Here is a 25,567-nt window from a genome sequence, read left to right as displayed (position 1 = left end):
TGGTGAGTGACGTTGATAACAGGGGAGGCTATGCACACATAGGGGCAGAGGGTATATGAGAAATCTCTGTAACTTCCTCTCAATTTTGTTGTAAACCTAAAACTTCTCTTTAGAAAGTCTTTTAAAAAATGCCCTTTAGAGTAGATTATCTGTTTAACCACTATTTCTTGCAGTGTTGCACTGGGAAATTTACTCTCATGAATTCTATTGATTTTTTTTCAAGCCTCATTGGAAATTTAGGATTTTGCACACAAATGTGAAAACACTACTCTATATTTTATGTATGCTATGGGTGTATTTTTTTAAAGACATCTTTTCTTTCTGTGTCCTTGCCGTAGGCTACATATCGAAATCGAATTGTGACCCAAAGTCTCAGCACAAGGGACAGAAAAGCAATGCATACTCCCACCGAGGACCGTTTTAGATACTCAGCAGCTGACCAGACAAGCCCCTACAAAAGCAAGGCCTGCCAACTATCAAGTCTATGTTTAAGTAATTTCTTGAAGGACAAGGAACTAGCAGAAGTTATCAAACACTCAAGAGGAACTTACGAAACCCTCACATCTGAGGTCACCCAGAACTTCCGGCCCACTGTAGGGCAGAACTCTCTGAAGCCAACAGCTAAGACCGAAGGGCTCGCCACATTCTCAGAGAAACCAAAGGACCAAGCTGCTGTGGCCCGACAGCATTCAACCTTTACAGGCAGGTTCGGGCAGCCACCTAGAGGGCCAATCTCTTTACACATGTACAGCAGGAAGAACGTTTTTCTCCATCACAATTTACACACCACTGAGCTGCAGACTCTAGGCCAGCAGGATGGGTAATTAAATCACCTATTCCTGTCTCTAGGTAGGATAAAGATGGTTAGTGTTTCTCGTGCATAGCTCATATTCAAATTGTCATGTACTTATATTACTTTCATTTTTAGTTATAAACAAAGAATTGTGCACTTTTTGTTAGAATGAAGGTTCAAGCATGTTAACTGAATTAGGTTTAATAGCCTTCAAGACTATATTATATAGATGTATAATAAATGGGACCATCTTGCTGGTTTATATAGTCCATACTTTATCTTTTATCTTGATTGGTCACTGATATGCATTGAAGTTTCAGAAGGTAATATCAGATAGCACTCTGTTCACTTAATGGTGTCACTGTGAAAATAGATGTGAGGAATAAATAGATGAAGAAATCGTAAAGAATCTTAAATTACGTAGTTAATAGAAGGAGAAGAGAAGAGGGATTTTAAAGTCTTATATTTGGTGGTGTGTTTATTTGGAGAATGAAGCTTGCTTGCATGTAAGCTAGAGATGCATCTGTCTCTCTATTACATGCATTCAAGCTTATCTTGCCACACCATGAAGGGGGAAAAGGCTATTTCTTTTATCCTCTAAATGTTTAGTTCATACTAGTTCACAAAGGATTTCAGACTGAGTAATTGCTAGCCAAATAGAGAATGACAGCTCTGATCTTCGAAAGATTTTGCTTTTAGTTATTGCTATTGGTGTTGAAGTACTACGACATAACACAGTGAGGTGGTAAAGTTGGCTGAATTTTGTCAAATGATGCATAAAACACGACATGCTATGCTCTTTGAGTCACTATCATGGCAACATCGGCATATTTTTAATAATTTGAGGGATGGAGCATTCTAAGAAAATTACTTTACTTCACTTTCCTTGTATTGTTAAATTTTTCACTTTTTTATGTATGTCCAGTTTTGCTCTATATACGTCAACCCATATGGATGACTCTGCATGATGAATTGAGGAACAGAAAGTCAGTTTCCTGGTAGCCCAGTATACACTATTCTAACTATTCCGTCTTCTAGGGTTAGAAGCAAAGGTAAAACATATGTGAACTCTCAATTTGCTCTTAGAAATAAGTCTCTAACAGGAATATTTAAAGCTCATTTGATGCAAATATTTCTCTTTAACAAACAAGGCTTAATATGTTTCACACTTAAATGCACATGCAATAGATCAATACACCTAAATAAAATAACTCCTTTATGTTTAATTAATAACAGCTGTATGTAGCTATAGAAATAAACAAATAAACAATAAATAAATAAATATATTTTCAAATGATCAGGAGGGATCAGGGCCCCATTTTTCTTATATAAAGAAAAAAGCTAGTAACTGTATCCACATTAGGTATAATCCATGCACACTGAAATTGTCACACCTACTGCGTGATCTGCTGCCCTTGCATTTTCTGACAGACTCTATCAGCATGTACAAATGAAAAGAATAAAGGGAAACTGAGATAGCAGCTTTAGCATGGCATCTGACTAACCTGCTTAAATTAAAGCTACGTGTGAAATGCATCTCCTAATACAAAAATGGATTTGAGCTCTATGCTTTGGCGAAAAGCCATTAGATCTGCCCACCTCCAGCTTTAACTATTAAACTTTGACCAATTTGCAAACTTTGGTTGGAACTGGTAAGAGTAAAGAGTCTAGTGAATATGTTGTACTTGTAATTTTTGTTTTCCAAAGGAAGACACATGTGCATCAAGACAAATGTTTGCCAAATGTTTTCTTTCTTTGCCTGTTTGTAATGCTGCCAAAAGAGAACAATACACACTGCAAATTGCTCGGCTTAATGAGACTGCTGTCTACAATTCCCACTATACTTTAAAAGCTATAATATTCATGCAGCTACACACTTTGGGCTGGGCAATATTTACAAAATGGTAGAAAAAAGATGATGATTAATTGTGGAAATCAGCTTCATTTGTCCTGAAAGTTGGTGTGTGTTGCTAGAGTATTTGAAGTTTGTAAATAAATTAGCATGAGAAAATAATCAAGGATTTTTTCCCAGGATATGGAAGAGCTATGTATCACAAATAATGTTTTTGATTTGGACTTTTGGAGTTTATAGTTTTGTTTTCCTAGAAGATAGACTTTTGAATTATACTTTGTAAAAAAAAATCTATTTAAGAAAATCTGTCATTTAATAGACATTTTAAGAGATGTTTTAAACACTAGTATTTTCTTGAAAAATCTTTTTTAAAGCTGAAGCATTCAAAAAGAAAACCTGGATTAAACAGTTCAATTTTAAAAGGAGGGGTATTTTTTGGAAATATCATCTTAAAGCTGTTTTGTATCAGTATTTTCAGCATTGTTATAATATTATTTGTAATACTAAGTGTAACTCAGGCCTGGAGAAGGTGTAAGCCCCATGCTAATGTACATCAGTTACTGTAAACAGGGGTCCTCTGTAAGTTACTCTTGTGTATATGTAGTAACTCATAACAACGGCATGTGGGCATTCTTTCAGCAAATTGATTTCTTTGTACTAAAATCTCTAGTTTTCTAAGACAGTTCCATGTATAAAAGTGATTTATACATTTCTCCAAGGCGGTACATATCCAAAGACCTGACTCCAGGGGGAAAAAGTGCTTGTTGTTCTGATGGAAGCCGTCGTCTCCTCTCTCCCTCCCTCTTTCTTCTGTGCATGTGTGTGTGTAGCTGAGCCTAAGTAACCCTGTAAAACTTCTGCTGCAGATGGTCTCTTCTGAATCTAGAAAGTGTTTTAAGGGGCACTTAAGAAAAGATACTCCTTAAAGAAGAGCTGTTTCCACCTGAAATAAACTGTTCCCATTTTTATAATTATTCAAACATGCAACTGTGTTTCTGTGAACTCAGTGATTTTTTTCAAATAATTTTATATGCTAACAGAGTCACGGCAAAACTATGAATTATCTCTCAAACTATTTTTGCTTCTTTGGGGCACCATAGTCTTTGTGCAAATCACACTGTGAAACTGTTGCTGCACTGCTAACAGTGTGAACCTACCAGAGTCGATATGCTCAGGGCAAGAACCTAGAGCCACACGTTATTCAAGTGCTTTTAGTTATTTATTCATTGAGATATAAATAAAAGAGCAAGCCTCTAGTCGATATTACGCATTTGTAGACATGCCCATACATACCTAACTTAAAATGTTGACAAAGATTTTCATGATTAATCTGAGTTTATGACCTGTGTTTTATAGTTTATATTCCCCAAGATTTAATCATAGCCCATTGTCATTATTTCCTGAGTGTTATTGAATTCAAAGGAATTCATTGCATTCAAAGGAAATGTCACATATTTTTTGTTTTCTTTTCCTTGTGTGTTTAATAGAGATAATACCTCCCTAATTTGTTAATATTTTCTTTTTAAATTATCATATATTTAAGGACCACATCTCCAGGATAAATCAACACATTCCACTAGTCCTCCCAAGGACTTTCTTAGTTGTTGATGGAACAGTAGGAGCAGTTTATTGAATGGCGAATGCTATTTCTCCAAATTCATTATCCACATTCAGTATCACCTTTCTCATTATCAAGAAGTGGTAGTAACCCATTACATTGGGTAACTTGGACTAATCCGTATAATCTTATTCATCCCACTTTTTCACTTTCAGAATTTTCCATTCTGAATACCTACAGAGGTAGGAAGTGCTTTGAAAAGTTCCTTATAACACCACTGAGCCACGTGCAGATCAAAGTGGATAAAGAAAGGGCGATAACTGTGAAGGTGCTGTCTTGGTTGCCGTCCATATGACTGAATCACATTCCCCATTGCATGAGGCCTTTCCCTCAGTGATATATCTGTTTAAATGCAGCACTGATTCATTTCTGCTAGGATTTTTTGTTTATTTTTTTAAGGAAGATTAGCCCTGAACCAACATCTGCTAATCTTCCTCTTTTTTCCTAGGAAGACTGGCCCTGAGCTAACATCCATGCCCATCTTCTTCCACTTTTTCTTATATGTGGGACACCTACCACAGCATGGTTTGCCACGTGGTGCCATGTCCGCACCCGGGATCCAAACCGGCAAACCACGGGCCGCAGAAGTGGAACATGCACACTTAACTGCTGCGCCACCAGGCCGGCCCCTCTACTAGGATTTTGATTGCATTCTGGGACTTCACTCTACTGGGGCATTATTATCAGGTCTTTTCATGTATTTTAATTTTTTTTTGTACAAAAGATAGTTCAGTCACACATTGATATTCTTTGAGAATTTACTGCTCCTGCAATTCAAACATCTTTTTTTGTTCTTTTCCCATGTGCTGACTTTGTCATGCCAACTCTAGGCTATATCTAAACACGAGGCAGAGATGACAGAAAGTATAAACTAATTTGAGTTCTTACAAAAAAGCTAAATTGCACCATAGTATAAAAGCAAACAGCCAACTACCAACCAACCAACCAAAACAGCCCACTTCTCCAGTACACATTATCATGGCCAAATTTTTCTTTTTTAAATCTTAATCTGTGCCAAGTTCTTTCACAAATAGTTGGAACCACAAATATATCCACGAACTATTTATTTACTGTAAGTTTGATCTGGCTCACAAGCTAGATGCAGTTCCAAGTAGTGCCCCCCCCACACACACACACACAAAAAAGTCAGAGAGATCATTTTCTAGGTGTGTTATCGACGGAAAAGAATGAAGGCAGTCTACCCTATTTTAGAGCTGGAAATTTCCTGCAAAAATTGTGACATAATAAAAATTCTTAATTAATACAGAGTAGTTTGTTCCGTTTGAGTAAGTAATCTAGAATGTGGGATATCATGGTTCTTTCTAAAGAACATTCAGTACATCCCCACTAACTTCACCAGTTTAATCTAACACACATACTTTTTCTTCCTGAACATAAAATTCAAGAAAAGGAGCCTTCTACTTCTTCTTATCCTTTCCAAACCTTACTTCATTGCTTTACTTCATTACTTGCTTGCTTACTATAGCAAAAACCATCGACTGTATGGCTCCAGCAATAGACATGTATTTCCCACAGTTCTGGAAGCAGGGAAGTCCAGCATCAAGGTGCTGGCTGATTCAGTTCCTGGTTTGCAGACAGCTGTGTCCTTCTTGCTGTGGTCTCACATGGCAGAGAGTAAAGAAGCTGTGGTCTGCTCCTCTTCTTATAAAGTCACTAATCCCATCATGGGGCCCCCCTCACGACCTCATCTAAACTTAATTACTTCCCAAAAGCCTTGCCTCCAAATACCATGACGTTGGGGTGAGGGCCTCAGCATAGGAATTTGGGAGGACACAAACATCCAGTCGATAGCATTTGTTTTCAGCTTACAACAACCTAGTATGTTTGCAATTGTTTCATTCATTTCATAGATGAGATTAGAAAAGTTAGGTAGTTTTCCAAGGACACGACATGCATGACTAGATGGGATTCCACAGCCTTGATCTTTCCATTTATACTCTGCTTACCTCCAGGGTAAACTCTCTCCCAAAGAGGCAGAGCGATGCTGCAATGTGTGCTGCCTCAATCTCCTTTACTCTTCAATTCCCTTGATATTGCTGGGGAGAAAATCGGAGCAATGATCTACTTTAGCAAACCGAATACCACTCATTCAAAAACATTTTTAGAACAATTATTGATGTTTATATCAACAAATACAGAGTCCTGAGAGGAAAGCTCTATTGTATTTCAAGGTTACCCACTAGAAAATCTGACATCCTAATTTCATTTCCTTGAAGCCATTTGGGAAAAATACTGAGAAATAATTTCATGTTATATTTTTAAAAATACGTGGCCAATGAAGTGTCTAATATAGGGAAATCATCCAGTAGATGAAAAAATAGCCTAGTTATCAGATTACTTTACTTCTTTTCTTCATTTTCTGAGGATGTTGATGTAGACATCATTGAATTTGATATGTTTGTTTTGCCTTATATATATTTAAAAAACTAAATCTTTACAAAATTAGCTTAGATATTTCGATCTAGGGACAAAAATTACAGCTGATTTAAAGTTTCTTAAATATTTAGAAGGAGTTGAAATTAAATGGGAAATACAAATTTGTCCTAAATTTTTAACTAAAATACACTTTACTTTGTGGTTAATAATATATACCTGAATAATATCTGAATAAAGTATAATCCTACTTTGAATGGTCTCTTCAAAAATCTTGTTTTCAGGAAGGCAAGAGAATTTGAATATTAACTTAGCCAGACCCTATTTTTACGGGGGAAAAACTATTTGATGTATTCTAATATATGTGCGTCTAAGATTATTAACATTTATAACAATATTTTCTATTCTCTAAAACTAAAAAATTAATGAGAAAGACAATAAATAGCAAATTACTCTGGAAGTTACAATTTTAGTATTATCGAATGCCATAGTGGAATTTCTTTTGTGGCTCTTGATTTTCCAATAAGGACACTGATTTTTTTTAATGGAAATTTCACCATTTGACTAATATTCTGAGGAAAAATTGATACACTTAAGCATGGCGATTAGAAAAAATATGCATAATTCCTCTGCAAAATAAATTGTAAAACAACAAATATGTTGTGTGGTACCTGACTGCTTTCATTATGGCATTAATTTATTCTGAACCTGTCTTGGTGATAGGTTGGTTCACACATGTATTCACACTGGGCATAAAGCAATATGATTTATTTCTGGGTTCTTGAGAGTTGTGATGATTGGAAAAAGGAAAATCAGCCATTTATTTCATCAGCCAGTTGACATGACTTCTATTTCCACTTCCTTTGCCACTAGGCTTTTCTTAATTTCTGATGAAACAGTAATGAAGTGCAATATCCCAGGGACCATTAGGGGACTATGCTGCTATCATTTCATTTCAATACATGGGAGGAATCTTTTCATTCTGGGCTATACTCTTTATCTCCATTTTCTACAACTGGTCATAATATATCTTAAAATGTTTTGATTTTATTATTTACAAAATCCTGTTCACTGTTTCTGTGTTCTGTAAAAACACAAAAAATACAAAATTCTTCTAAATTATGTCTCTGTCTCTGTCTGTCTGTCTGTCTGTCTGTCTCTCTCTGTCTCTCTCACACACACACACACACACACACTTTGAGCTTCCTCAAATGGCTGGAAGATGGATGATTCAGAACAGCTATTCCAGCATTTGAAACAGTGCATGACTATGCATCCGTTTGGCATCCATACCAGCCAATAGGGAAGAACATACATTTAAATTGCTATTGCAATAACTTGAAAGCATACCCAAACATTTTATGTTTAAACTCTTCAGGTGTTCTCTATAGCCTCACAATGCAGAGTAAATGGTGCTCCTCTCTTGTGTGCTTTTATATCATGTGATTTCAAAAGATGAAATGAACTAATATGATGTATTTTAGAATTTATTTGTAACATGACCTTACGGTTTAAGACTCAGCCCATTTTCCTGACTACAGGAAGAGTTTTACTTTGATTCTGAACTCTATTGTCTGTAAAGAATGTCAAGAAGCACTGTATTGATTTATTGTTATTAAATCACTGAAGACATTAACTTTTAGGGGTTATTTTGAAGACTTTATGAGAACTCATAAACTCTATCTCTAGATTCTGTTGGTAATCATTTACAAACCCTTTGGTTATGATTATAATTAATCAGCACTTTCTTGTGGATGAATTATGCAGATATTTCTCTTTAAAATTTCAATTGTAAAACCATTTACAAATATTTAAAATGGAATATTGATGTATATAGTGCTTATTATTTATACATTCTTTCAAATATTTTCATTTTTAATGTTATTTTCGATGGCTCTTACATATCTCATTCCATTTTATGGTTCTCTGTTTTGTTTTGTTTGCTTTTGAGGAAGATTAGCCCTGAACTAACATCTGCCACCAATCTTCTTCTTTTTGCTGAGGAAGATTGGCTCTGAGGTAACATCCATGCCCACCTTCCTCTACTTTTTATATGTGGGACGCCTGCCACAGCATGGCTTGATAAGCAGTGTGTAGGTCTGCGCCTAGGATCTGAACTGGTGAACCCCAGGCACCAAAGTGGAGTGCATCAACTTTAACTGCTATGCCACCGGACCAGCCCCCATTTTATGGTTCTTATTTCTTTAATATAACAAACGCTTTGAGATTTGTAGAGATATTCAGTAGAATAGGCATTGCAGCTTTAAATGTGCAGAAGCAACTTTAGTGAATATCATAGTTTAAGGCAGATATAAAAATCGAATCACATTTCAGAAGATAACTAAAAAAGTAGAACCAACTTTTATACAGAAAGTTAATTTGAGATAATAATTTAGCCAAGTGTAGTGCTTGCTTTAGTCTCATTGGTAAGTCTCCATGCAGAATTTCACAATAGGAAGGAGTATTGCTTCATTTAAAAGCATAGCTTATAATACAGTGGTAATCATATGACCAAAATAAAAAAAACAAAAACAAAACAAAGTAATGTCAGAAGATGGTTTTGCATGCTTATGATCCTCTGCTAGGGTTCCACTTAATTTTGTTTGTTTTTCCCTTCATGGGTTCTTATACGTGAAAAAGGAAATATTTAAATAAAGGTTAACTTTTAACTAGAAACAATGTTGAAGATATTTTTATCTTTTATACCATAGTTTGGACTCTACATTATACATTTTCCATTGAAGGAGAGCTAGACAGAAAGAGGAATATACATATAAACCCTGTCTTGAATACTGTTGAACAATGAAATAGGATCACATCCCAGAAACTTAAGCTGGTGCCAGGTTTCAACTAAATGGCTGATTTTAAAGACACTATACATTAGGTCAGAGGCTGGTAAGAGTTTTGTCTTCACACACATAGAATAGATGGCTCAAAATGTTGCCTTGACATCTTTTAGACCCAAATATCACTTAAGATGAATAAATTTGACAAAACTGTAGTATTACCTCACTAGCCATAATCTTTGTTTTGGATTTAAGTTCTAGCATGAGACTATTTATTAGTAAAATATGGCTAATCTGTAGAGATTTTTGCGTTGCTAAAAACTGAGAATTTAAAGATTTTAAACAGTATATTGAATGACTGCCTTGTGTGTTGAAACTAAAGTGAAGACCTGGCATTTATAATCACCTAAGAATAGGCTTTGGTTAGTGAGATTATATCATTACATGTTTTTGAAATTAAAGAATAGTTTAATATCTATCTGAATTATAACAAATTTGGAAAGCCAATCAAAAGGATTAGTAGAACACAAGAAGCTGATCAGAATATTTGTAGATCAACTGAGACAAACTAACATCTGATTATTCAACGAGAGTTACATCAACTCCTACTTTCAGAAGCAAGGGCTGAATGTAAGGGTTTCCAGAGGAATCGTTCACAATGAAGCCCAGGAACCAATATGGCCATTTGCGTCAACTCATTCACTTGACTGGCAAGTCCATTACATAAATCAGGGCAATCATGCTATTGTATTAAGCGTAAAATTTGAGTCATTGGAAATATGCAATTTGGTTTTGTCCCCAAAATGCTTATTCTCGTCTTTCAAAAGAGATTGTACAAATACTTCTTAGAAAGGCATTATTCATATTAGGAATATACGTTCAAACGTTCATATGTTTTGAACTGCTTAACTGCAGGAGTGATCAAACACTTTCCCAAGATACTTTGATAAAGTAAAGGCACTTGGAAAAATGGGCAAGAGAGAAAAGATTTGTATCATTGCACTTAAAAGCAAGGAGATAAATTGAGAAATTAAGATCTAGTCAAACAATGTACCCTTAAACTGGTAACATATCCATCTCTGCTAGTTCTAACACATGTTGGACAAATGAGACTCAAGTATTCTGTGAATAGAGCAGTTGAAGGCAGCTTAATGTCTGAGTTCAAAGCCCATACCTGACAATTTCTTGCTGTGTGCCCTTGGGGCAATTTCTACCTCAGCTTTTCTATCTGAAGAATGGGATAATAATAGGACTCATCTCATGTGGTTTTCATGAGGACTAAATAAGCTAATATTTATAGAACACTGAAAAATGGTGCTTGTCACAGAATAAGATCTGCTTAAGTGTTTCCTCAATCAAGTAATGAATCGATCCTTTGCCTTTCCTATTAGGTAGAATTCCCTGTGGTGCTTGGCTTTGTCCAAGTCTGTTAATCCACGAGCGCTGATGATGCTGCTGATGAAAAAGCATCTGCTCCTCTTTGAAAGAAATCTCTAGCAAAATATCATTAGAAATTCTATAATCTCTGGAACTTTCAGATTCTTCAGCGAACTTTTTTATGATTCCACAATCCAAACATTGTTTTGATGATGGATTGAATTTACACAAATTCTTTGAAATTCCTAGATTCTTAAAAAAATTTTTTAAGGAAATTTTATCTTTAATGACAGGTCCTTAGGCTACTATTTCAAGTTTTGCTGATGTTTATCTCACTGAAGTTAAGGTCGTGTCCAAGCTTGGTGAGTTTACGACATGTTTACAAACAAATGTTTCAAGCTTTCCCAGAGCTATTTATTTTTTTACTATATTTTGTTTCACACATATGCGCGCGCACACACACACACACACACACACACACAAATGCTTCCTGTGCTGTACCACTTCTTTATCTATTAAAAAAAAACTCATTGGAATGCTTGCTGAAATGTTAAAAATTTATTGACTTTCAATACTAGTATATTATGGTGAACAGAAATCACTGCCTCTTACCAGTATTGGTAACAAAATATTAATGCTGTGCTTAGCTGACAGAGACGGCAGAAAAATGTCACGTGCTTAACATTTGAGAAGTACCTCATATAGAGGACAAGAATAAATACAAATGGCCAAAGTCTTTGCTATATTGTTTCTATCATATTGTAATGTAAAGAGTCAAGGTGTTCCAATTCTCTCTCTTCAATAATTCCTTAATGAGACAGCAGCTTATAAATTACCTCCCATTAAGCTTTCTCTCAACGTGTGCATGAAAGCCTTCAAGCTTAGATTAGGAATGATAGATTCTCAATTTTCCACTGAAAGTTCTGATGTTGAAAGACCTCCTCCACGCTTTGGGGCAGGTAAATAAACAGTGGAATATAAAATTTAAAAGTAATAAGGTTGCAGTCATTCAGAAGGGTTCTCTACACTTTAAAGAACTTTCTTTTTTTTTTTATTAAGGACAATTTTAGTATTCCTGAATAACAGCATTCTGTTAGCTTTATTACATTACATGCATAACCAGCTTTGTTCATGCATGTTCAACCCACCTATATGTTGATTCCCTACCATCTGCCAAATTGTGTGCTCTGCAGTTAGGATATAAAGACAAAATGATAATTTACCTATACACAAAGTGTTTAGACATATGTTTCACTTATTTACATAAAAATAGTGGCTAGGAACTCTCTTTAGTGGCCTGAAATGTATTCTTATTAATTTAATAATTCCTACCAATTCCTGAGTGACGTTCTTCATATGCAGGCACTATACTAAATGCTTTACATGGATTTTCTTATGTACTCCTCACAACAAGCCTATGGGTATTAATATTATTATTCCTATGGCACCTTTAAAAACAATAAGGATTAGAAATTTTTCCCAAGTCACAGGGCCAGTAAGAGGCCCACATGGCCGCTCTATCAGACAGTGCTGTTCTATATAAATACAGAATAGAACAAAATTATTTCTTCTAGAGTTATTAAGAAAGGTTTCTAAATAGTCTGAGCAGTCACTTTATATTTGAAACATAAGTTTGAGAGAGAAAAACATTGTAAGTTATCCTAGTGATACTTTACCTGCATAGCATATAAAAAATGGACGTTGAATACAGATGTTGGAACTAGAGGGAAGTAATTCTGAATCTTGGATTCATAACTTACTGGTTATGACTTGACAAGATTATTGAGTGTCGTAAATCTTAAATTTCCTCACATATGAAAATGTAGCTAATAATTCATACTACAAAAAGTTATTTTAAAGACCAAATTAGATAATATATATGAAAAAACCTATCACAATAACTCATATATATCATTTAAAATCCTTCTAATTCATTTCTCTCCTGTAGTTCCACAGAATCTACATCAGTTCTTGGGCAATTAGAAAAGCACATAACTTTGGCAAGTCACACAAGGCAGCTTTATCAGACACTGGATTTCTTTATAAATTTGCAACATCACCACTAGGAACAAGTGTGCGAGCTTTTCTTGCTACTCTCAAACCAGCTCCTGGAAGTAACTAAGTGATTTCCCAAGATACTTGCTTAAGTTATGCTTCACAGGAATGAGAGGAGGGAGGGGTTGGGGCTATAGCCATTGGGTCTATTTACTTACAACTAAACCTTATAGTTCAGTATTAAAAGGGTGCCAATTTATACTAACCTTTCAAGGAACAGTTAATTCCCAAATTATATAACTGTTCTAGAAATTTGAAAAATCCCAAAGCTACCAAGCACAGTTTATAAGATTATTAAAAATCTATTTCCAAATTAGGTAAAGACAATATAGACCCATTTTACTTATGAACAAGAAGAAAAACAACCATACAACTACTTTACTTGTGAGCACAGAAGAAAAAATTGCAAATGAAATATTAGACAACCAAGCCAAAATTAAACAAAATACGTCATAATTATTTAGAGCTTATACCAAGAATACAAACATGCATTTTTAACATCAGAAAAGTCAATGTAATCTATCATAAAAAACATTAAAGGAAAAAAGAATCACATAATTATTTCAGTTGATGTCTACAAAAGCCCTTCATAATTATTAACCCATATTTATGATAAGGAAAACATAGCTAAGAACTAAAAGAAATTTTATTAAATAAAATATAATTGACAGACCATCTGTTTCAGCTCCACCTTGTAAATATCTTGGAAATAACCATTTCAATCCTTACAACAAGGAAATGCTGAACAAACTGAAAATCAATAACTTTTCTTGGACCCAGGGCAAGAGAACTAAGCTGCAAGGCTAGTTCAGTAATCCTGAAATATGGACATAGTCAAATACAGAAAGTTACAGCCAAAATCAGTTTACCTGAAGTAGACGCCTCTGGAGAGACAAACTGGTAGGAACACTTAAATGGTAATTTTAATGAACTTCTGGAGTTTGAGTGTAGACTAGCGTAAGTATGAGAAACTCACAAGATCACTGTCTTGGGAGGACCTCACACTTTCATGGATTTTTACCTTCAGGAAATCTACCAAGTTCTTATGGTAAAGGTTGGTAAAGATCCAAGAATGATCTCCTCCTGGCTCTGGCTGGAGAGAAGAAGAATCATTGTGCAATATGTCCAGAGCATTCTCCCTAACAAATGCCTACTCTCCGCGGAAGAGACTTTACTGGAAATTTATACCATCCAGGAGAAGAGCATTTCTCATATTCCAGTCCTCTCTAGCTTTTCTGTCTTACTTAAAGGTTGAGGAGAAGCTAAGAAATTCTTGTGAAAGTCATAGCCCAGGGAAAAAGGACTGATATTTCATTATAATATTATAGAAGGCTTCCCCTCTCCCACAACTTGTCAGTACACCAACAGGGCTCCAATATAACAGTGGATTACAGCTGAAATTGCTGCAAGATGTAGAATCGGAGAAGTACTTACAGAAGCCAAAGTCAATAAATAAGACAAAAACAAGGACAGTAGGGCAATTGGAAGCCTCTGGCACCTTTAGCTACAGAAAACAATAGACACAGACCAGTCTTAGCCAGAGTAACATAAAATCTCACACTACATTTCAAGTCTCATTACTCAATACATCATGTTTGGTGTCTCAGTAAGTTTGGGCTATATAACAAAATAGCATAATCTACATGGCTTATTGACAACAGAAATTTATTTCTCGTTGTTCTGGAGGCTAGAAATCTGAGATCATGTACCAGCATGGTCAGGTTCTAGAGAGAATCCTCTTCCTGTTTGCAGATGGCAGACTTCTCATTGTGTTCTAACATAGGGAAAAGAGCTAGAGAACTCTCTGGAATCTCTTTTATGATGGTACTAATAGCATTCATGAAGGCTTCACCCTCAAGACCTAGTTATCTCCTTAAGACCTCTCCCTTTCCTAATATCATTGCATTAGGGTTTAAGATGTCAACATATGAATTGCGGAAAGACAAAACATTCAGTCCATAATATTTGTCTTTCAAAAAAATTGTAAGGGAGGCTAAAAGGCAAGGAAAAAAAGCTGTCTGAAGAGACAAGCATCAGAAAGAGACTCAGATATAATACAGGTTTTGCAATTATCAGACAGGCAATTTAACCTAACTATGGGTAATATCTTAGGCGTTCTAACAGGATAGATAGACAACCTTCAACAACAGTTAGGTAATGTAAGAAGAGGTATGGTATGGAAACTCCAAAACGACTCCAGGGAAGTCTTGTCCTGATGGACAGGAACGGCTACATGCTTGCCATATTGCCCCTCCCCCACGCTGGTGCAGCACCATGCTGAGAAGTCTTCCCTGAGTGTACAGTTTCTCCAACTGGAAAAGAGAACCCACGGGTAACATCCACTGCCACTGCCCCAGCATCGTGGGTCACTTTGTGGGAGCCCCTACTCTGATTTTACCTCACAGGGATCTCAGGGGAATCTGCAAGGCTTAACCTCTGGGAGTCTGAGAAACAATAGGAGGGAGGGGCTGGAAACAAGTAGCATTGGGGTCTTGGAGGACTGAGCTCCTATCTGCAGAGCCCAAGTAGCAATCCCAACCAGTGGCTTTGCTTATCTGCATAGCCATGTTGGTGGCACAGTCTGACCCAGAAATTCAGCAGGTGCAGTTCTGCCTAATTTGGATCCCCAAATAAGGTTTCCACTGGCCCTGGAATCTAATCTGCCCATACCCAGGCAGAGGAGCTGATCCATAGCCCCACCCACTGTGGATCATGGCTCCCAATCCCTCTCAACCAGAAACTCTGTTCTGGAAAATTCAAGAGTTGCCTTAGGTGGGCTTTCTGAGTTCCACTCAGGTAGGAACCTGAGTCATAGCCCCACCTGCTGCGGAGCTTGGCTCCCAGCCCCATCTGACAGAAAAGGCTGGTGAGATCACTTGGAAGCTACACAAACCTAGCAGCTCTCAAGATGAGAGATGAGCAGACAGAGCTGATCTCCCTCAGAGCAAAACCAGTGGCCCTGTTCAGCCAGGGAACTTGAGGCATAGATCAGCTTGAGTCAAGACCAAAAACAAAGAGCATTAGTAGCCTTGAAGCTGTTTTTTCTGCTGTACTCAGAAGGGAAACTAATTTGTAGCCCTATTTATTGTTGAATACAGCCTTCAGCCCACCCAACCATGGAATCTTACTGGAGCATATAGGAAGCTGTGTAGCCCAAACAATAGCCCTGCTTAAACAGTGACACTTGAATAAGAGCACAGACTGGCTTTCCCTGTCTCCAGAGCAAAACCAGTGGCCTCATCTGACCAGGATATTGAGTGCACGCTCTCGCCTGATTCATGTCCCCAAACAATCAGCCATGCAGACGTCAGGTCCTGTCCTGCTGCCCTGAATGAGCAGGGAAGCTAATTAATAGCCCATCTGCTGCTGAGCCTATACTCAGTACCCAGTCCTTACCATCTAGTAAGCCTGGCCAGAGAATCCAGGCAACCACGAAGTCCATTCTATGGCCTCACTTGGGCAGGGAACCAAGCCAGTAGTCCTATCCACCTGTTCTCAGCCAGTGGCACACTCCTCCAACACTGACCTCAGAGCTTGAACAGTTGCCTCACCTGAAAATAGACCCTAATAGCAGTCTCCGCCTGTCCAAGGATGTTAACAGTAGATATGTCCAGAAACCCAAACTGAGCTGACTGGTGAAGAACTGTCTCTGCCAAAGTGAACTTGCAAAGTCTGGAAGAAGAGAAACTTACTCAAACTGTGCAGATACAATGTAAGGAATCAAGGACCATGAAAAATCAGGTAAATATGACACCACCAAAGGAAACTGATAAAGCTCTAATAACTGATCCTAAAGAAATGGAGATCTATGAACTGTCAGACAAAGAATTCAGAATACATAGACTTCAGCATCAAGGCAACATGAGTCATTCCTTTTTTCTGTCCCCTTCAATTTACAACTAATTGGACATCCATAACCAAAAACTGCCTCTGCACAGTACACCAGGACACCCAATAGATCCATCCATCTGTGTACCTGAAAGCAAGTGGATTGAACCTTGAAAGAGGCTGTGGAGCCAAGGAAGTGGTGGCGGAGGCAGTGATGGCAGAGGAGGTGGCAGCAGAGGTGGCAGTGGGATAGCGCGACCTTTCTGGCAGAGGAAGTGGAGGATGAAGGTGGTGAGTGAGGGTCTTCCAAGTTGCATGTGCTTCAGCTGGAGGGAACCATTGCTTTCTCTGAAGAGAAATAACAGTAACTGGGGGGAAGGAAAAGAAAGAGAAGAAGGCAGACAAAGAGAAGTGAAGGAATGTGTTTCCTGATGCCTGCCCTGGGATTCTGGCATGAATGGACACATGGACATCTGGGATCCCCCAATTTAAGGATCCCCCTACTGGACTGTGGGCACACCCAAAGCCGCAAATGCTAAGCACACATCTTCCCCCACTCTACCACCTTCCCCCCATTTAAAATTTTTCTTCACCAGATATTTTAATGCATGCTCCCAACTTTAGCAGTGAGTCAACTCTGGTAAGAGAAACCAAAAATTTGTGCTATAGCACTACCTTCTGGAAAACAAAAGGAAGCCTCCTAATTACCAACCTTTTGAGCTGTCAGAATCAAAGTAAAGAAAGCCTTATCTAAATAAGAAAGGTATTTGCTACTTCAAATGGAGTAGCAGAGGAACTTTTAATCAAAGGCTATGAAAAGTCATGATTGTACAGTATTACAAAAAGAAAATAATTTTCTAGCAACCAAAGTGAAAGACAACAAATATTGCAATCTAACAGGCACAGAATTCAAAATAGCTCTTATGAATAAACTCAAAAAGCTACAAGAAAACTCAGAAAGGCAATGTAATGATCTCAGGAATAAAATTGACAAACAGAATGAGTACCTTATCAAAGAGATTGAAATTCTAAAAAAAGAACCAAACAGAAATTCTGGAGCTGAAGAACTCAATAAATGAGATAAAGAATGCATGTGAAAGCATTGGAAATAGAGCAAATCAGATAGAAGAGAGAATAAGCAAACTCAAGGATATGAATATAGAAATATTTGAAGTGGAAGAGGAGTAAGAACTAAGATTTTTGAAAAATGAAGAAACCTTATGAGAACTATCAGAGTCCATTAGAAGAGTCAACATAAGATTAATGCATATATCAGGAGAAGAGAGGGAGAAGGGAGCAGAAAGCATATTTAAAGAAATAATAGCTGAGAACTTCCCAAACCTGCTAAAAGAGCTAGATATACAAATTCATGAAGCTAATAGAACACCTCATTATCTCAACACAAAAAGACCTTTTCCAAGACATGTTATAGTAAAACTGTCAAAAGTCAATGATAAAACATTTTAAAGGCAACCAGGGGGAAAAAGACAGTATTCAATGTATCCCCCATTAGGGGACAGGAGAGAGCAGAATGACATATTCAAAGTACTGAAAGATAAAAATTGCCATCCAAGAATATTCTATCTGGAAAAGCTATCCTTCAAATGTGAAGGATAAATAAAATGTTTCCCAGAAAAACAAAAGCTGAAGGAGTTCACTACCACTAGACCTGCCTTGAAAGAAATTCTCAAAGTAGCTCTTCAAACTGAAACAAAAAGACAAGAGTACACAAAACTCTGATTAAGGTAATAAATAAAGTATCAGAATTAGAAAACTGTAACTTTTTAGAATAGTATATGAAATACACAATTATGGTATAAAAGTTAAAGGAAAAGAGTTAACTATTAAAGATAACTATGTCTACTACAATTTTTAATAAAATCCATGCATAAAAAGAGATAATATGTGACAAAAAATATAAAAGGGGAAGAGTAAAAGGATGACACTTTTATAGGAAAATGAAAAAATTGCTATTAGCAGAAAAGGGACTCTTGTATCCATGAGATATTCTATGTACACCTCTGATCATCACAAAGCAAAAATCAAGAGCAGAGACACAAAACATAAAAAAAAGGAGACTGAGCAAATCACCATAACAAACCACCAACTTATGAAAGTAGGCATAAACTGAAGGAAAAAGAAACAGTGAAGAGACAAAATAACCAGAAGGCAAAAGATAAAATGGCAGTAATAAATCCTTACATATAAATAACCTCCACAAATGTAAATGGATTGAACTCACCAAACAAAAAGCACAGAGTGGCTAGATGGATAAAAAAACAAGACAACTACATGCTGCCAACAGGAGACTCATTTTGGCTCTAAAGACACACATAGGCTCAAGGTGAAAGGATGGAGATGATATTGCAAGCAAATGGAAACCAAAATAAAAGTGAGCATAGCCATACTTATATCAGACAAAATAGACTTCAAGCCAAAAATTGCAACAACAGACAAATAAGGTCATTATATACTAATAATAAATAATAAAAAAAATCAAGACGATATAGTAATCATAAATATATATGGTCCCAACAGCTAAGCACTAAAATATATTAAGCAAACACTAATAGATCTTAAGCGTGAAATGGATAACTGCAATAGTAGGGGACTTTAATACCTACTATCAGCAATATATAGGTTGTCCAGATGGAATATCAACAAGAAAATGTTGGAAACAAACCACACATTAGAAGAAAGGGGCTTGACAGACATATACAGAACATTCCATCCAACAGCAGGAGAATGCACATTCTTATCAAGTGCACATGGGACATTTTCCAAGATAGATCATGTGTCAGGCCACTAAATAAATCTTAGCAAATATAAGACTAAAATCACACCGAAAATCTTTTCTGACCACAATGGTATGAAACTAGAAAGCAACAAGAGGAAAGTGAGAAGATCTGCAAATATGTGGAAACTAAACAACACACTTCCAAATAATTCTAAACCAAGGGGTCAAAGAAGAAATCAAAAGGGAAATAAAAAATTACCTTAAAACAAATTAAAATGAAAATACAACATATGAAATATTGTGGGATGCTGCAAAAGCTGTTCTGAGAGGAAAGTTTATAGCAATAAATGAATATATTATGAAATTAGGTCTCAAATAAACAACTTTACACCTCAAAGAACTAGAAAAAAAGAAAAAATTAAGCCCATGGTTAGCAGAAGAAGTGGGATTTATCCTTGGGATGCAAGGATGGTTCAACAAAAACAAATCAATAAATGTAATACATCACATCAACAAAACGAAAGACAGGAATCATATGACCATCTCAATAGATGCAGAAAAAGCATTTGAAAAAAATACAACACACTTTCATGGTAAAAACCTTTAACAGATTCAGTACAGAAGGAAAATACCTCAACATAATAAAGCCATATATAACAAACCTACAGCTAATATTATAATCAATGAAGAGAAGTTGAAAGCATTTCCTTTAAGATCAAGAAGAAAACAAGAAAGCCCACTCTCACCACTTCTATTCAATATAGTACTAGAAGTCCTAGCTAGAGCAATTAGGCAAGACAAATAAATAAAATGCATCCAAATCAGAAAGGACGAAGCAAAATTGTTGTTATTTGCTGATGATATGATCTTATGTATAGAAAACGCCAAAGAATTTGTCAAAAAATTGTTGGAATTAATCAATGATTTCTACAAAGTGGCAGGACACAAAATCAACATACAGAAATCATTTGCATTCCTTTACACTAATGATGAAGAATCTGAAAAAAAAATAAAGAAAACTATCCCATTCATAATAACATCAAAAACACTAAAATACTTAGGAATAAATGTAACCAAGGAAGTGAAAGATCTGTACAATGAAAACTACAAGACTGCCGAAAGAAATTGAAGAAGACACAAAGAAATGGACAGATATCCCATGTTCATGGAACAGAAGAATTAATGCAGTTAAAAGGGACATACTACTCAAAGCCATCTACAGATTCAACACAGTTCCTACCAAAATACCAAAGATATTTTTCACAGAAATAGAAGAAACAATCCTAAAATTTGTGTGGAACCACAAAAGATCCAGAATAGTCAAAGCAATCTTGAGAAAAAAAGAATAAAGCCATAAGTATCATGCTCCTGAATTTCAAACTATACTACAAAGCGGTCGTAATAAAAACACTATGATACCAGCACAAAAATAGACACATAAACCAATGGAACAGAATAGAGATCTCAGAATTAAATCCTGGTGTATGCAGTCAACTAATATTCAACAAGGGAGCCAAGAATATCCAATGGAGAAAGGATAGCTTCTTCAACAAATAATGCTGGGAAAACTGAAGAAATACATGCAGAACAATGAATTTGGACCCCCATCTCATACCACTCACAAAAATTAACTTGAAATGAATCTAAGTCCTAAACATAAGATCTGCTACCATAAAACTTCTAGAAGAAAACGTAGGGAAGAAACTCATAATATTGTTCTTGGCAATGAATTTTTTGGGCATGAAGCCAAAAACAGAAATAAAAATAAAAATCAGCAAATTAGACTACATCAAACTCAAAGCTGCTGCACAGAAATAGAAGCCATTAACAAAATAAAAATACAAACTACAGGATGTGAGAAAAGTTTTGCAAACCATATTTTGGATAAGAGCTTAAGATCTAAAATATATAAGGATCTCATACAACTTAATAGACAAAACAAACAATCAAACTGACTTAAAAATGGGCAGAAGCAGTTAATAGAAATTTTTCCAAAGAGGACATCAAAATGGCCAACAAACACATGAAATATGCTCGACATCACTAGTCATCAGGGAAATGCAAATCAAAACCACAATGAGTTATTACATCATCTCTTTTAGAATGGCTATCATCAAGAAGATAAGAGACAAGAGGTTTTGGCAAAGATGTGGTGAAAAGGTAACCCTTATGCATTGTTGGTGGGAATGTAAATTAATCCAACCACTATAGAAAACAACATGGAAGTTCCTCAAAAAATTAAAAATAGACCTACCCTACAATCTAGCAATTTCACTACTGGATTTATGCCCAAAGGAAATGAAAACAGGATTTAGATGTGATATATGGACTTCCACATTTAATGTTGCATTATTCACATTTACCAAGATATGGAAATAATTCAAATACCCATCAATGGATGAATATATTAAAAGATGTGGTGCATACACAATGGAATCTTATTCAGCCATGAGAAAGGAGGATATTTTGCCATTTGCACCTCCATGGATCGAACTCGAACACATTATGCTAAGAAAGATAAGTCAGAAAAAGAAAGACAAGTATTGTATGGTATCACTTATATGTGGAACCTTAAAAAGTCAAACCTGTATAAAACAGAGTAAAATAGTACCAAGAGATTAGGGGAAAGGAATGTGGTTATTGGTATTTAAGGGTGCAAACTTGTAATGAGTAGTAAATAAGCTATAGAAATCTAAAGCACAGTCTAATAAATATAGACAATAATGTTATGATTATGTAATGTGGTAAATATCACTACAATGGAGATTATGTTATAATATAAATGAATCAAAGTAACATGCTGTACATCTTAATGTCATGTCAAATTTACTCAATAAAAATAATTCAGAATAATCTTCTTAAAGAAATTTAGAGAGTTACAAGAGCACACAGGCAACTAAACAAAATTAGGAAAATGATGTATGAACAAAATGAGGTTTGACAAAGAAATGAAAACTTTCAAAAAAACTCACCAGCAATCTTGGAGCTGAAAAATACAGTAACTGAACTGAAGAATTCAATAGAGAGTTCCAAAAACATACTCAACTATGTAGAAGAAAGAATCAGTGATCTGAAAGATAGGACAACTGAAATTCTCCAGTCAGAGGATCAAAAAAGAAAAATGAATGAAGAAACCCTATGGGAGTTACGAGACACAAAAGGAACCATACTTACATCACAAGAATTTCAGAAGGAGAAGAGAAAGGGAAAGGAACAGAAAGTATATTTAAATCAATAAAGCTTGAAAACTTTCCAAACCTGGGGAGAGAAGTAAACATTCAGATCCAAGAGGCCCAAAGGACTTCAAATAAATTGAACCTGAATAGGGCTACACCAAGATACATTATAATTAAATTGTCAAAAGTCAAAGACATAGAAAGAATTTTAAAAGCAGTAAGAGAAAAGAGAGACGTTACATACAAGGGAACCCACATAAGACTACTGGCAGATTTCTCAACAGAAACCATTTAGTCCAGAAGAGAATAGGATGACTTATTCAGAATATTGAAAGAAAAAAACTGTCAACCAGGAATACTACACCCAGCAAAGTTGTCCTTCAGAAACGAAGAAGTGATAAAGACTTTCCCAAGCAAATGAAAGCAGAGGGCATTCACTACCATTAGCCTTACGAAAAATGCTAAAGGGATTTCCTGGAGTGGAAATAAAAGGACACTAATTATCATCATAGAAACATAAGAAGTCAATGTAAAACTCTCTGGTAATGGTAAAGATATAGTCAAAGCTGGATTATGTAACAGGGTCATAGTGGTGTGTAATTCATGCACAATTCTAGTTTAAAAGTTAAAAAGCAAATGTAAAAATATCTATAACTACAACAATCTTATTAGTTGTAAAATATAAAAATATGTAAGTTATAACATTAATAACCTAAAATGTGAAGGAGAGGAAAAATAAAAGTGTAAAGCTTAGGGATTCTATTGAAGTTAAGTTGTCTGCTTAAACTAAGCAATTATCTTTAAAAGTTTTGTGTGAGCCTCATGGTAACTACAGGGAAAAAATCTGTACTAATTACACAAAAGAACATGGTAAAGAAATCAAAGCATATTGATACTAAAAGATAACAAAACACACAAAAAAGACAGCAGAATAAAAAGCAAGGAGCAATGTACTACAAAATAGCCATAAAAAATTAACAAAATAGCAATAGGAAGTTCTTATCTATCAATAATTTCTTTAAGCACAAACATAAACATATTAAATTCTCCAATCAAAAGACAGCGACTGATTAAATGGATGAAAATACAAGATCCAACAATATGCTGTCTGCTAGAGACTCACTTTAACCTTAAAGACCCACATAGACTGAGAGTGAAGGGATTGAAAAAGATAATTTAAGCAAATAGTAACCAAAAAAGCATGGATAACTATAACTTACATCAGAAAAAATAGATTTCAAACTAAAAATAGTAAAAAGAGACAAACAAGGTCATTATATGACAACAGGAACAAAACATCAAGAAGATATAATTGTAAATATTTATGTGCCCAACATCTGAGCACATATATACATAAAGCAAAAACTAACAGAATGAAAAGGAGAAATAAACAGCAACCCCATGAGTAGAGGACATTAATACCCCATTAACAACAATGGATATATTATCTCAGACAAAGAATCAATAAGGAAACAGTGGATTTGAATAACACTATCAAGGAAACAGACCTAAAAGACATAAACAGAACTCTCTATCTGACAACAGCAGAATACACATTCTTCTCAAGCTCACATGTAACATTTTTTAGGATACACCATATGTTAGGTTACAAGACAAGTCTTAGCAAAATCAAGAAGATTAAAGTCATACTGAGTGTCTTCTCTGACAACAATGGTATGAAACTAGAAATCAGTAACAGAGGAAAATTGGAAAATTAACTATTATGTGAACATTAAACAACATTCTCATGAGCAACCAATGGATCAAAGAACAAATTAAAGAGGAAGTAAAAAATATCCTAAGACAACTGAAAATGCAAACACACATATCAAAACTTAGAGATGCAGCAAAAGCAGTTCTAAAAGATGAATTTCATAGCAATAAACACCTACATTAGAAGGCAAGAAAGATCCCAAATAAAAATCTAACTCTGCTTTAAGGGACCAGAAAAAGAAAATCAAATTTAGCCCAAAGTTAGTAGAAGGAGGGAAATAATAGAGATTAGAGTAGAAATCGATGAAATAGAGAACAGGAAAACAATACAAAAGATTACCAAACTAATAGCTGGATATTTGAAAATCAACAACATTGACAAACCTTTAGCTAGAATAACCAAAGAAAAAAGAGAAAGGACCCAAATCAACAAAATTATAAATGAAAAAGGAGACATTACAACTGATACCACCGAAATATGAAGAATCATAAGAGGCTGCTATGAACAACTATATACCAACAAACTAGACAATCTAGAAGAAATGGAAAAATTCTTAGAAACATGCAAACTATCAAGATGGAATAAGAAAGAAATAGAAAGTCTGAGTGACCAATTACTATAAAGAGATTGAATCAGTAATCAAAAATCTCCCAATGAAGAAAAGCTCAGGACTAGTTGACTTCACTGGTGAACTTTACCAAACATTTAAAGAATTATCAGCAATCCTTCTTAAACTCTTCCAAAATATTGATGATGAGTGAACACTCCCAAAATCATTTTATGAGACCAGTATCACCCTGATACCAAAGCCAGAAGGACACTACCAGAAAGCAAAACTACAGACCACTATCCCTGATAAATGTAGATACTAAAATTTTTAGTAAAATACTAGTAAGTTGAATTCAGCAGCACATTAAAAGGATCATTCACCATGATCAAGTGGGATTTATACCTGGGATGCAAGGATGGTTCCACAAATGCAAATAAATCAATTTGATACATCATATTAATAGAATAAAAGGAAAACAATAATATGATCGTCTCAATAGACACACAAAAAGCATTTGACAAATTTAAATATTCATTCATAATAACAAAAATATTAACAAATTAAGTATAGAAGGAATGTACCTCAACATAATAAAGGCCATATAGAATAAGCCCACAGCTAATATCATACTCACTGGTAAGAAGTTGAAAGATTTTCCTCTAAGATCAGGAACAAGACAAGGGTGCC

The 25,567-nt window shown here is 35.5% G+C and overlaps 1 protein-coding gene across 2 annotated transcripts in view; it reads left to right on the top strand.

Annotated features, from left to right (window-relative positions):
- CCSER1 (coiled-coil serine rich protein 1) overlaps nucleotides 1–9,258 on the top strand; it is a 1,220,070-nt gene extending 1,210,812 nt beyond the window's left edge. Inside the window, exon 12 of one of the 2 annotated variants that reach the window (XM_070505367.1) lies at nucleotides 339–9,258. In XM_070505367.1, the coding sequence (XP_070361468.1) occupies nucleotides 339–824 (486 nt within the window). In that variant the 3' untranslated portion in view covers nucleotides 825–9,258. The remainder of the gene's footprint in view (nucleotides 1–338) is intronic. The other variant, XM_070505366.1, reaches the window with a different exon arrangement.
- The last annotated feature ends 16,309 nt before the right edge of the window (nucleotides 9,259–25,567 follow it).

The sequence above is a fragment of the Equus asinus genome, chromosome 3 (genome assembly GCF_041296235.1).
Source record: "Equus asinus isolate D_3611 breed Donkey chromosome 3, EquAss-T2T_v2, whole genome shotgun sequence".
Lineage (NCBI taxonomy): Eukaryota > Metazoa > Chordata > Mammalia > Perissodactyla > Equidae > Equus > Equus asinus.
The sequence above is the reverse complement of the archived record's forward strand: the minus strand, read 5'-3'. Positions and strand labels throughout refer to the sequence as shown.